Source organism: Schistocerca serialis, chromosome 8 (genome assembly GCF_023864345.2).
Source record: "Schistocerca serialis cubense isolate TAMUIC-IGC-003099 chromosome 8, iqSchSeri2.2, whole genome shotgun sequence".
NCBI classification, from domain to species: Eukaryota; Metazoa; Arthropoda; class Insecta; order Orthoptera; family Acrididae; genus Schistocerca; species Schistocerca serialis.
The window spans coordinates 106,897,322-106,911,749 of NC_064645.1; the positions used below are offsets into that span (position 1 = coordinate 106,897,322).

The window sequence follows — 14,428 nt, forward strand, 5'->3', positions numbered from 1 at the left end:
TGGTCGGATGTTAGAGTGTATGCGGTTTCAACCGTTCCCCCCCCCCGACTCCACACAACATTTTCGGCCCTCTGTCCTATCACCTCCTCCCAACTGACACCCCTCATCCTTATTGTGAACCGCTCTCTGCCAGTGAACTCACAGGTATTTTCCTCTCCTTTTCTGCTCACCATTCACCACCCTCCCTCCACCTTTTCCTCACAGTCTCAAGCCGCACCTGGCAGCCTTGCTTGCCACCTTTTAGTCCATGCATGCTCCGCCTGACAGCATTCTTCTCTCCCCACCTGTACCCTCTACTTCCCCCAACTCACTCCAGACTGCTGCTTTAGTTCAACTCAACAGCTGAGACAGCAGTCATTATGCGAGAGGTGTGTGCTTGTGTGAATATGTGTGCATTTTCCGTTCTTGTCTAAAGAAAGCTTTGGCCAAAAGCTCCAGTGTGCAACAGTCTTCTCAGTGATCAGATCTAGAATCAACCTCTTGCCTTATGCTCAGAGCTACAATCCATATCATATGATGCAGGGTGCAAAAGAGACTATTATCCAGTGGAACATGACTAACAATTCAGACAAAAACCACCTTCAGTCAACTTCCCTGCATGTCTACATTCTTAGGTTAAACAGAGTCATTTCCAGCAACTGCACTTCTCACCTAAAACCACAGTTATGATACACCACCATAATTCTACAAAAATTGTGAGAGACTATGTATGTGCAAGCTACGGAAAGTAAAGAACCTAAAGATCGATTACCAATGTGCGAAACCCTTCTGTAATGAAAGTAAAAGTTATAAGGAGGTCATTTACACATATTTCTTTGAGTGAGGTGGAAAAGGCAATAAAATTGTAAGCTATGAGAAAGCTGCAAAGGAAAGGGATGAAAAGATGGTGTAGAAAAGAAGAAAGAAGCTTAAGTCATTGAAACAATAACTATGTATACAAATTAAACCTAAAGTGTAAGAACCATTCAAAGTGCAAAAACTAACGCTGCTGTTTTAAGGGGAAAAAATCTGCAGATACTATATAAAAATTCAAATACTAGTAATAAGAAATTCCCTAAGTTTAGTGGCACTTAAGATTAAATTACCAGGTATCAACATCAAAGAGCAGCCACAAGCAAGTTACAGCTGAAAGCTGTAACCAAGTAAACAATTCCAATTACTTACTTATCCCCATGACACTAAGCAAAGTTTAAATACAATACTTGCTAACGAGATTATTTTTAGAGGCATTACCTTGAATCCAAAGTAGTTGTAACTAAAATCTCTATCATAAATTATTGCAGAATTAAGCCTGTCTGCATTTTTCATAATAACGTTGTGGTGGAATTCTGATATAAGTGGACTTTTCCTTTTTGTCACAGGATTGACCATATTATACAAATCATCCATTACATCTGTGGGAAGAAATGTCATAAGCGAATCAAGAGAAGTTAAAATGTTAACATAAGGAACTTAAACAACATACTGTAATTATTAATATAATCCTACAGTGTTTTAAGGAACACATCAAAAAGCATTCTAATGTGTTCCAGTACACTTTAAATTTTGTCCCTGAAACATCAGCAGTAAGTTTACAGTACATAACAAATAAGATCTTTAGTCTAGTCAGTCAGAAACAGTTACACACAACATATGATCTACAGCCACATAACTTTCCTTATTTATTACTTACAAACCATAATAACATTTAATATAATTAAAAATATCCCAACAGTGAGAAGTGAAAGGGCAAGCTCCAAACACACATTATTTAAGTTTGAGATGACTATAGTACACATCAATTATAGTCTGTTCAAACTTACTTTAGGATTGACAGCTACGGCAGAAGCAATAGAGAGCGAGACCACACGGGCCGCACAGCACATATTTCACCAATACCACGAGACCTGTAGCCACAGCAGGCACTCACAGTTGCCAAACCTTCACCCCCATCGTCACAACACTTTCCTCTTGCACTTTGCTGGCGTTTTAGACAGCTTGCTGCCCCATGTGTTCGCTGCACCCTGACATTTTGTTTGTTATAATATTCACTGTTTGTAGAAGTTTTTATTTTATTTGCTGTTACTGTTAGTTGTTGTGGGGTTCTCAGCAGTACCAGAAGGAAATTAATCAGAAGTTATGAGCGGTTAAGTTTGACGTCATTCCCTCAGCCAGTGGGTTGCTTTATGAGGTAAGATGAGAAAAATGGTTTGCACAATATGCGATTGCTTTGAGATTGAAAAACTTAATAGTGGCCCGATGCTATCTATTAACTACGTGATCGATAGAACTTCTCCAAATTTGAATAAATAAAAAAACCCTATTCCCAAGAAACACTGAAGCTTGAAACTCGGGGGAAAAGTGTTATGTGGATAAATGGATTACCAATACAGATTAATTTGCTGAAGACGTGATTTGTCGTGTTTAAAATTATTATCGTAGAAAGGATCATCTGACACACAGCAGGTTAGTCATCCTTAAGGAGTCAGGTGCTTTTCAAGGCAGTCACACATACCATTTTCATTGTTTTGCATGACATAGGATTTAATTTGGACATTTCTGTCACTGTATAGTGTAAAGGGAAGGGAACATATAGCTACAATGCAGTGCTGACTTAAGGTAGATCAGTAACATGAATACCAATAAAATTTTATGAACAGGAAGTATACACGGATTTTCCCGGGTGAAAATACACTTTTTCTGTGTTAAGTGATAGTACACTTTTCCTCGGAACTATAAAAGTTATCAGTCCTTTGAATGGTTACAGCTTTATACACCGGCGTAGAATTTCCCGGCACTTTAGGAAACAAAACATAGCGGAAAAAAACAAGTTTTGGAAAGATGTCTGATTTTCAGCAACATGTAAACTGCATATTTTCGTATTATTAAAGTATAAACTCTAATTCCACCAAATACCATATATTACTTTCCGAAGCATTGAAATCTAGACATTGATGCGCTTTTGTAAGCCAGTCATAGCTCGTATCACGTGATCTCGCCAGCCGATGACAATGGATATTCAGAGCATAGGACACTCATGTAGTCAGCCAATAGCAACACACTTAAATAGCGCAAACACAGAAATAGGAAAAGTTAATGGTTTAAATTAATATACATGGTGTTGCTACAAGAAAAGAAAAGCTTTCACATCTAAAATTGGTCTCAAAGGTTAATAAGCAACAAGAGAAGCTAAGCTTTCACATGTAATGTTGATCTTACACTTTACGATACATCACACAATTGTGCCAGTATAATTTTTAATGACACAAATTTTCGGGCCTCGTGAACTTATTCTAAATGGTCATCCTCAAAGAGTTGATTTTTAAATAAGATTCAAACGCTCTGTAATTTAAGAAATTTATTGTACATTCTCGCACACAGTTCATCTTGCTTAAAGGAAATTTACTTTGTAAGTAATGCTTCTCAAACAACCATTCGCAGGATTTTCCAGCGACTTGTTAGAAACAGGTTTGCTTCAGCAGCTGCCAGAGAGCACCTGATAACAGGAGTCACTGAGCTTGCGCAGCTACAATGACGCAGGAAGCCTGTATGTTTGTACGTGTAAAACATTAAACGACTTTACGTTATGTCGTAGAAGAAACAAGACATTAGAGAATACCCTAACAGCATCGGAATTTCATGAACAATACTAAAAATGCATAATTTGGCTTAAATGCACATTCGGATGTAAATTTTCTTGGAGTGCCGATACTGTATTCTCATGGTTGGTTCGTTATTGTGGCATAATACCATACATGCTAGCAGATGAAAACATGCACTTTAAATGCAGCAAACAGTTGAAACTAGCCAATAGTGTGGAATTAAACACTTCATTCCAAATAAATTGACTGCCTCAGCGGAAAAGATTAATAAAAGCCAAATTTCTTTAGAAAACCGACAAAAATAACTTCATTGCTTCGCAAGGCGATTAATGCTTGTCTGTCAGAAAGGTGGAAATAAAATAAAACATGAAATTAATAACATATTTTAGCCTTCCATAATTATGTCAATTTATTTTAATCCACTTTATTGATAGCTCCCGGCCACAGAAATTGTTTTGTTTTCATTTGACATGAAACTAAAAGAAACAACAAAATCACTGAACGCAAACTAAGGTCACGTGGAAACTACTCATCTCCCCACTGTAACTCAGAATGCGCTGCACATCAGCACCAGATCTACGATATTTCACAACCAGGGCAATACTAGATAGTATTGCCTAATACTAGCAAAACGTTTTATGTTAAGAAACAGCTTCACATTTCATTCATACGCTCCAGCTTCTGAAGCATGAAACTGAAAAGTACTACTACGAAATTTTTATATAAATTTGGAATTGTCATATTCTTCCACAATTATGTGATGTCCCCGTTTCTTCTCCTTCCTCATTCTAACAAACAATTTTGTCATCGCTAATTCAGTAACAATTCCTGCTAGTGTCAAAACTTATTCTCCAGTTAACTTCACTACCCCTGCCACAATCACCAGTTTAGTTATCCCGCGTTTACTCTATGGTTAGGCGTTATTACGTGTTCGTACAACGCGTTTTCCACGCTGCTCCCAGAATAGAACTTTAGCAGCTGCTAGCCAGGGACTGTAAAACTGGCCCTTACTAGTGTAGCGTTCTGACCAAGAACTTTTTGTCAACATTTCATTTTCTTGGATACACCGAGAAGATAATACATAATCTCTCTTACCTGTTACTCCTGATAGTCTTTTATTTCCACTCTGGTAGTCTGAATCAATGGATTCATTAATAATTATAACAACGCTGATCATTCGCAAACCGAGTCAACCACATAAACAGCGACTGGCATTCACCCGTTCGATTTTATTCTGCTCAGCTGGTATAGCCCTGTCCCCTTTTGTCTGCAGGACAGTTTATTTCTAGATGCAACAAGGATTCCCCTACCAGAGACAACATGTACACTATGCATGCATTCAAAAATCAACTTACGATTCATTCAGAAATAAACTTAGAATTCGTTCAAATACCAACAGGGATATGTTTCAAAATCATATGAGTAATCGACAGACCAACGTGTGCTGGATGCTAGTCGCTGTGTAAAACAAGGTCTTTTCCTCAAAAACATGAATCTGGCGCTCCCTCCCCATCTCGCAAATTGCTGCCCGGGGCAGATACTCCGGTTTGCCCCCACTTCTAAATTCAGGCCCGTTGGGTCTGCGCGAATCTGGCAACTTAGGCGCATGAATAAAATTTTTCCGAGTAGCATCTGGCTGCTTGCTGCTATTGCTTATACAGCTAACTGCCACACTTATGAAGCCAGAAGCGGGAGAAGGTACTACTCATACATGACTCGACTGCGCATGCACATGTGCTCGCTCGCAACTGCTCAAACAAACCTAATGTAAACAGTTGTGCCATCACTCTGATCGAAGGCAATTTGCTGTTATCAAGCAATGCATAGTGTTTCTAAAGCCTTTGACACATTTTGCTGTTGGCGGACACTTATATGAGCACTGTGTTTTATTTTTGTATACGATTCATTTCCTTTGCAATTTACATTCTTTTTCTCTTGTTCATGTTTTATTGCTGCAGTATTATTCTGCAGTAGTGAGATACAGATACGATTAGATTTACTTTCACTCCAATTGATCCATAGTGAGGAGGTCCCCCAGGATGTAGAACATGTCAGAAAAACAATAATACATGACAAATATTTACAACTGAAACAAATAAGCTAATGTACCTTCCACGGGTTCCAAGTGGAATGATTTTTAATGAACACTATATGAAAGAATCATTTTACAAACACTTATTTACTAAGATCGCATCAATGCACTGAATTTAAAATTTTAAAAAATGTAAGTAATATCCAATGTTGGAGTATTGATTTTTACCAGTCAAAGTTACAAAAATGTAACTGGAAACTATAACAATGAAAAATACAAAGAATTTTAAAAATTCCCAGGTTTTTCACGGTTTTCTCCTAGGTGAAAAAATTCCCGGGTTTTTCCCGAATCTCCCAGGTTGTATACACCCTGTATGAAACATGTCAACTCTGAACATGTTGTCAAATATGGCTGGACAGGTGAAAGGTAAGGAACAATCCCAACAAAACCTTCCAGCATACTCATTATTTGCCATGTATGCACCACCACAAGGTTCTCTCTCCAATGGTTTCTTGCTTTTTCTCAAACAGTCTCTTGCTTTTTAAATCACAGGATTAATTAACAATGTAATTATGTAAAACACAAGAAAAGCAACAGCACAGAGAAGCTGCAGAAAAAGATGAAGTGTGTGTATGAAGATTATTACTAATTTTTAACGGCAAAAGACCCACCAATGTTACCAAGGAAGGGAGTCACTTTGTAATGTTAATAAATAAATGAATAAAATCAATCAAAAGAGACAGGAGATAATCACAAAAAATTAACCAAATCATGTTTACAGTGCAGTTTTGTAGAATCATTAATTCAAAATCTGGGAAAACTGTCAAAGATTTTTGTTGATAATGCTTCTTATCATTCAGCTGCTGAAATAGCACCTACCATACCAAGGCGAAAGGGGGGAAATGACTGACTGGCTTCAATTTCATAACATCAATGTAAGTGCTAACCTTAGAAGGTTGGAGCTTATGGAACTAACAGCTCATCATTAACCACAGTTTTGCATATATGGAATTTACGAGCTCACAAAAATGTATGGGCATTCAAGCATTGGCCTACCACCTTACCACTGCCATTTCAACCCAGCAGAGTTAATAAAGGCTCAAACTGAAGGTTATGCTTCCAAGAACAGTATAAATTTAATTTTCTGCAGATGAAGCACTCTGATGTTAGAAACCTCATCTTTGAATATTGGAAGAAATAAGACAAAGATATGTACAGCATGATGGCGAGAGCATGGCACAATAAAACTGTTTCACAAAGATTCCATGTGGATGGTGATTATGTGATTAAATAAGAACAGCGGCAGTTACAGTGCTATTTCAAGTATGTCATAGCGATGAGAGCAATGTCGGAGTTCCATTATCACCTTCAAAATGAAATGTGGATGGATTAAGGTGCATGTCTGAAGTGCACAAGTTACATAACTTGTAATTTGTTAAGTTTTGACATTTTAATAACAAGGCTTTGTCAGTGAAACTCCAAATGAAGTTTGTCTCCTCAAGAATTCATCAAATATCATATTGTATAAAATAGGATTTCTCACATCTTATCTTTTGTTATGTTAGAAATAAGCAGTTGGAGCAAAAAACTTGATAACAGGTTAGTTATAAACTTAGCGATCCATTTGTCATAACGTAACCATATAGGCAACCCCTTAGTACTTTACGCACCAGCGGACCATAGCAGATCGTATTCAGCCGACATTATCTCCATTATCTCGTGTTAGAAAACTTTGACAGTCAGTATGAAGTAGATGAAAATGCAATGTATTTTTAAGATTTCATTCACTTAACATCTTCACCTTAAATCAATAACAAAAAACTTCCACGCATGTGAAAAATTCGGTAACATCAACAGAAAATGCAATTTTGTAAACCGTCTGTATAATGCCTTAATGATTTGTTGCCACATATGAAACCAGAATAAAAACATAGTGCAACTTCTACAGAACACACAGATGCCAGTTCCACATTTATACAGTGAATAGTTTCCCTGTTTGAGAGAGCTGAATAAAATGTATGATAACACGTCTCTTCCACGTGGAACATCTTTGACACTTCTCCGCACCTCCATGTGCTCCAGCCGAACTGTCCATCCTGAAGTAATTTTGAACAGACTATACACGCATTTCATTGAGAACACAAAAGAAGCTGCTGCCTTTATTGTAGTGAGAGATGTTGAGGCTTGGTAGTGCAGTGTGCGTGTACTAAGGTACATAACCACAGTTCTGTACTGGGACGAAATACTTCCTCATACTGCCAGTTTGATCTTCCTTTTTGAAGGCTACGTATCATTTTTAGAGTGAACATTTAATGTAGGACCAAACTGTGGAATGTGAATACAAATGCGAATGCACCAATAACCGATACCAGCCACCTTTATTTTTTGACAATATGTTTAGAAGAATACGACCCCCCCAAAGGTAGATTTATTTAAACTATAACAAAGATATTTTGTATGTACATTTTTCTGGACAACTTTTATGACTGGCTTACAGTGTTCACATGCTGCATTTCCAATCATATATAAACTGCAAGCTTAACTTTTCATGCATAAGAGGTTATTCTGAGCTGCTATTCTGTACTGAAAAGTGTGACTTTGAAGAAAACTAGAATCGCTCTCAGATTCTAGCACGGGTCACCCAGAATATCAGCAGCCTATATAAAACAGTTTGTTATCTTTATTTTAAAAAATTCATTTGGTGAGAGCTTAAAATTCTTCAAATGCATAGTGCAAACACTGATGAAGATAACTGGTTATCAGTTAATAGCGTAGTTCTGTTAATCCACATCACTTACTTTGGTTGACCTACAGAGTGGCAATTCTGGGCTGTGCAACACGTGGGAAGTCAGTGTACTTCACACACACTGTTCAAAAAATGGGCAAAGAAGCAACTGAAATTGAGAGTGACCCATGTATGACAATATCCATTTCCTGCCCCCCATTAATGAGCAACACAGGACAGCAGATGGTAAGACACACACCATCATGAAAATTGTTGGTAAATATTCAGCATTAATTCAGCAATGTAGAACTGGCAAGGTTTTATTACACTACCAACTATTATACCTCATGGCATGGCTCTATTAAAATAAGTTTGAGATACAGTTTGTAAAGGCAAGGGGCAATGTTGCCAGTGCACACCCTCTACATGTGCCAATAAAATGGCCAACAAAGTGAGCACACACAGCTCACAAAAGACCTACAATTGGCTGGTGGCTGGCCCTATCACTCTACTCACTGAAATGCCAATCACAAAGTTGCTTCAGTAAAATTTTACTTACAGCAACGTTGGAATAGCGTGCTGATGTTGGCAACGACTGTTGAATACTGGGAATTCACGATGACCAACTGTGACACATATGCAGGCAGCCAATCAGATTTTGGGCGGTAACACCTAATTTATCCCCACAATAAACTTAATTAGTTTGATAAGGTCGACTGGGAGTTCCAGTTCCACAAAGTGGAACAAATATTGGTTTGTGGTTTAAATTCAGAACTTGCCAAGTGCACAAATTTTAGTATGTACATGGTCCACACAAGCAGTAACAGCTCTTAGAATTGTTTCACCGATGGCAAAACACATCGCAAACTGCTTGACTGAAGCATTCTTTAATGTCACGTAAGTAGTGCCAGGCATCCATAGCAGAATGTGCACAATGTTTTAGTGTCAGACAAATTTGCTTCAAAAAATTGTCGGATGTGAAACGGCTGAACAGACTGCCCATGTGAAAATAGACTCTACAAACCTAACCACACAGAGAATAATCCGGTGTTTTCCATTAATAAAAGAAGTAATACTATTGTATGTAGTTTTGTCGCAAAACTGAAGTGATTATTTTCTAGTAACTAGAGACACTGACAAAAAAACAATGAAACATTTGTGACAACTAACATTATAATCAACAAGACGCTAGAAATTTATTGTCCAAGATATCACTACTCTTTGAAAACCCAACCATATAGAATAAGAGGACTGGTCTTTTGTGTTGACCATGAAGTAACTAATTAATGCTGTTCCTGCTCTATGGTTGACACGTTCTTGTATGTACCCTTATCTGCCCAGTAAAGTAATTATCTTCGTAAACAGTAAAATTTTGCTTATGGCCTGCATTTTTATAATCCACCAAACCAAAATAGCAAATGTCATTGGATACTGGACACCATCAGTCAATTGGCTAATGCCAACATCTTATTATTCCCAGTATTCAATGATCATAGCCAACATCAGCACTTTACACCACCAATGTGGGAAAATTTAACTTGTTTCTTTAATTGTAATATAGAGCAGTCTGCTTCTGGGCACCTCCCAATCACCAGTCTTTATACATGCTCATGACTAGCAGTATGCTCCCATTTTTCAGCCAGCAATCGTCCACACTGAACAAAGACAGTCACAAAATTTCCAGGACAACTGAGGCAGGTGGTTGTAACCCGATTCATTTTAGCAGTAATACTAAGTTTATCTTAGACATTTATAACTATTTTAAGAAACCATTTCATAAAACTTGTGTATACATTTCATAGTGTGACAAAAGTATTTTTTTACCACTGAAAGCCTTCTTAGTTTCTTTGTGTAGGTTTGAAACTGCAATTCTTGCTGCCAGTACTGCATAATCAGGATGTCTGGTTGTCATCGTGGCGGCAGTCTCTGCTGCAAGATTGTCCAGCTCCACTGTTGTCACACCAGAGTATAGACCACTGATAACTTTCAGAGTGATCGCTGGCTGTAACAGTAAGATACTTGTGTATTAGCTGCGGTAAACTTCAAAACATTGACAAATAACTCTTGTAATGCACATAAGAAAGATTATTTACACAACACAATTGCATGAGAGGAGATGATAAATGCTTTGCTAATATTGCACCACTTGCAAAACAGTAAGTTTATCTTCAATGAAATTTTTTTTGTTATTACACTGTTGGAAATACGTTGCTGTCTGAGGAGCAACTGTGCTTTGCTCACAAATGGGGATTGCGTGATTTCTTTTGCTATTACAATGTGTATAACAATGGCCTTACCCCAAAGGTGATTACTATATAGTTGGCAAATAATGGTTAAATAAGTGTATCTATATATTCAGGGAGGTTAATGTTCTGCCCTCTTAAAATTCATATACAATCATATACTCTAAGCACATATTACATCCAATAAAGCTAATCTCTTTAGTAAAGAACCTTATACAATTGCTTGATTACTTTAGGCCTTATCATCTAAATATTTTATTACATACAAGTGAGGTAAAAAAACACATGTAATGCATTTTTAAGCAGTATCACCCATCACAAGCATGTTACAAGTAGTTGTATCTACATCTACATCATACTCCGCAAGTCACCCAATGGTGTGTGGCGGAGGGTGCTTTTTGTACCACTAACTAAGCCCTCCAACCCTATTCTACTCGCAAATACCGCAATGGAAGAATGACTGTTGGTAAACCTCTGTATTGCCCCTAATTTCTCGAATTTTCTCCTCATTGTCATTACACAAGACATACGTCGGGGGAAGTAATATGTTGTTCGACTCTTCCCAGAAAGTGCTCTCTCAAAATTTCAACAGTAAATTTCTCCAAGATGCAAAACGCCTCTCTTGTAATGTCTGCCAGTGGAGTTTGCTGACCTTCTCCATTACACTCTCGTGCCAACTAAACGATTCAATGATGATACATGCCACTCTTCGTTCCATCTTCTCTGGTAGGGATCTCGGATAGATGAACAGTACTCAAAAATGGGCCGAACAAGTGCCTTATAAGCCACTTCCTTCGTGGATGAGTACATTTCCTTAAGATTCTTCCTGTGGGTCTGAGTCTGGCATCTGCTTTTCCCACTATTTGTTTTATATAAAAGTTCTACTTAAGGTCCAACTGCGTAAGTATTTTATGGCAGACACTGTTTCCAGCAGTTTGTCATCAATAGTGTAGCTACACAGTATTGGATTTCTTTTCCCATGTATGCACAATATGTTACATTTATTTACATTCAAGATCACTGCCAGAGCTTGCACCATTTATTAATTCTCTGGAGGTCACTCTTCAAATCGTTATTATCTTCTGGCGTTTCTACTTTGTTGTAGACAACCACATCATCTGCGAACAGCCTTAGAAAGCACCTGATGCTTTCTACTAGTCATTTATATATATTGTAAACGGTAATGATCATGTCACACTTCCTTGGGGTACTCCTGCGGATTTTGTTCCATTAAGAGCGACTTGTTAAGTTCTGTCTGCAAGGAAGTCTTGAACCCAGTCACACACCTGCTCTGATACTCGATAAGCTTGTATTTTTTTTTCACTAAACGGCAGTGCAGGATGGTGTCAAATGCCTTCCTGAAGTCAAGTAACATGGCATCAACCTGAGGGCCATTGTATATGGCGCTACGGATCTCGCAGAGGAACAGAGTGAGCCGAGTTTCGCAGGATCTCTGTCTGCTGAATCGATGTAGATTTTTATAGCGGAGAATTTCCTTCTCCAAGAACATCATAGTTCTTGAACAGAAAACATGCTTCATAATTCTACAACAGATTAATGTCAACAATATAGGTCTATAATTGTGTGCATCTGTCCTATAGCTCTTCTTAAAAATGGGAATGACCTGCGCTTTCTTCCAGTTGCTAGGTACCCTTCGTTGCTCAAGCAATCTATGAAAAACAACTGCTAGAAGGGGAGCAAGTTGTTTTGCATAATATTTGTAGAATTTTATGGGTATCTCATCCGGTCCTGACACCTTTCCACTGATAAGCAATTGTAGCTTTTTTCCTATTCCGCGATGGATTATCTCAATATCTGCCATTCTGACATTCGTATGACAATTGAAAGGAGGGACCATGTTATGATATTCCATGGTGAAACAATTTTGGAAAACCGGATTCATTATTTCACCCTTCTCTCTGTCATCTTTCGTTTCAGTGCCAGTATGGTCACTGAGTGAATGAATAGGTGATTTTGACCCACTTACTTATTTTACATACAAGCAAAATCTCTTGGGGTTTTTACTCCGATCAAATTGCAAAGTTTTACTTCCAAAGTCAAGGTTGATTTGTTTTGTTTTGCTTTAGGGAGCAAACACAACTGGGATCGTATGCACCCAAGTCAAAACTATAGAACACAAAGACAGAGAGGAGTTAAAAAAACGACTATATGTCATCCCAAATTGACAGAAGAGAAGACAGTGAAAAACAGGGACATGGGGAAAGGGCTAAAAAGACACCATATAGAAACGGAGGTCCAAGACTGCAAATTAAATGGCCTTTGGTGGATAGAAAGTAAAACGCAGTCGACAACCCGCGCATCATTTGCCAAAACGGCTGATAACTCAGACGGCAAACCCTAAAGGAACGTGTTGTTGTTGTTGTTGTGGTCTTCAGTCCTGAGACTGGTTTGATGCAGCTCTCCATGCTACTCTATCCTGTGCAAGCTTTTTCATCTCCCAGTACCTACTGCAACCTACATCCTTCTGAATCTGCTTAGTGTATTCATCTCTTGGTCTCCCTCTACGATTTTTACCCTCCACGCTGCCCTCCAATACTAAATTGGTGATCCCTTGATGCCTCAGAACATGTCCTACCAACCGATCCCTTCTTCTGGTCAAGTTGTGCCACAAACTTCTCTTCTCCCCAATCCTATTCAATACTTCCTCATTAGTTATGTGATCTACCCATCTAATCTTCAGCATTCTTCTGTAGCACCACATTTCGAAAGCTTCTATTCTCTTCTTGTCCAAATTATTTATCGTCCATGTTTCACTTCCATACATGGCTACACTCCATACGAATACTTTCAGAAATGACTTCCTGACACTTAAATCAATACTGGATGTTAACAAATTTCTCTTCTTCAGAAACGCTTTCCTTGCCATTGCCAGCCTACATTTTATATCCTCTCTACTTCGACCATCATCAGTTATTTTGCTCCCCAAATAGCAAAACTCCTTTACTACTTTAAGTGCCTCATTTCCTAATCTAATTCCCTCAGCATCACCCGACTTAATTAGACTACATTCCATTATCCTTGTTTTGCTTTTGTTGATGTTCATCTTATATCCCCCTTTCAAGACACTGTCCATTCCATTCAACTGCTCTTCCAAGTCCTTTGCTGTCTCTGACAGAATTACAATGTCATCGGCGAACCTCAAAGTTTTTATTTCTTCTCCATGAATTTTAATACCTACCCCGAATTTTTCTTTTGTTTCCTTTACTGCTTGCTCAATATACAGATTGAACAACATCGGGGAGAGGCTACAACCCTGTCTTACTCCCTTCCCAACCACTGCTTCCCTTTCATGTCCCTCGACTCTTATAACTGCCATCTGGTTTCTGTACAAATTGTAAATAGCCTTTCGCTCCCTGTATTTTACCCCTGCCACCTTCAGAACGTAAACAGTTAAAAAAAAATGGGCATTTTGTCGGTAAGTGGTGGACAGTTAAAACTTGGGCGCAATGTGTACAAAGTGGTGGGGTAGTGCCTCCTCAATTAATAAGGTAATTAGCGCCCAGTCACAAACGTTAGTGCACTAGTAGTATACAAAAACGCAAGGGAGCAACACCAGAAAGTACTTACAAAGACGCAGACAAACAAAAGAGATCTCTTTGGACAAGTCCGTCAAAACACGAGAGTGAATAAAACGGGGACAGGACAATAAAACATGGCGCACCGTCAATGGATGACCACAGGGGTACTGCGGGGTCGGGTCACTGGACGACAGGTAGCGGTGGCTAAATCGGCAATGCCCAATCCACAATGGCCAAAATGACCTCCTCTCGTCGGGAAGGGCGTGAGGACGTCATCCAAGCTGTCAGGATCGGTTTGATGGCCCTAA

The 14,428-nt window shown here is 38.5% G+C and overlaps 1 protein-coding gene across 1 annotated transcript in view; it reads right to left on the reverse strand.

Annotated features, from left to right (window-relative positions):
• LOC126416312 (ribonucleoside-diphosphate reductase large subunit) overlaps positions 1-14,428 on the reverse strand; it is an 81,561-nt gene that overhangs the window by 56,125 nt on the left and 11,008 nt on the right. Inside the window, exons 3-4 of the mRNA XM_050083973.1 lie at positions 10,163-10,340; positions 1,234-1,394 (exon numbers count right to left, since the gene is read on the reverse strand). Of these exons, the coding sequence (XP_049939930.1) occupies positions 1,234-1,394; positions 10,163-10,340 (339 nt within the window). The remainder of the gene's footprint in view (positions 1-1,233; positions 1,395-10,162; positions 10,341-14,428) is intronic.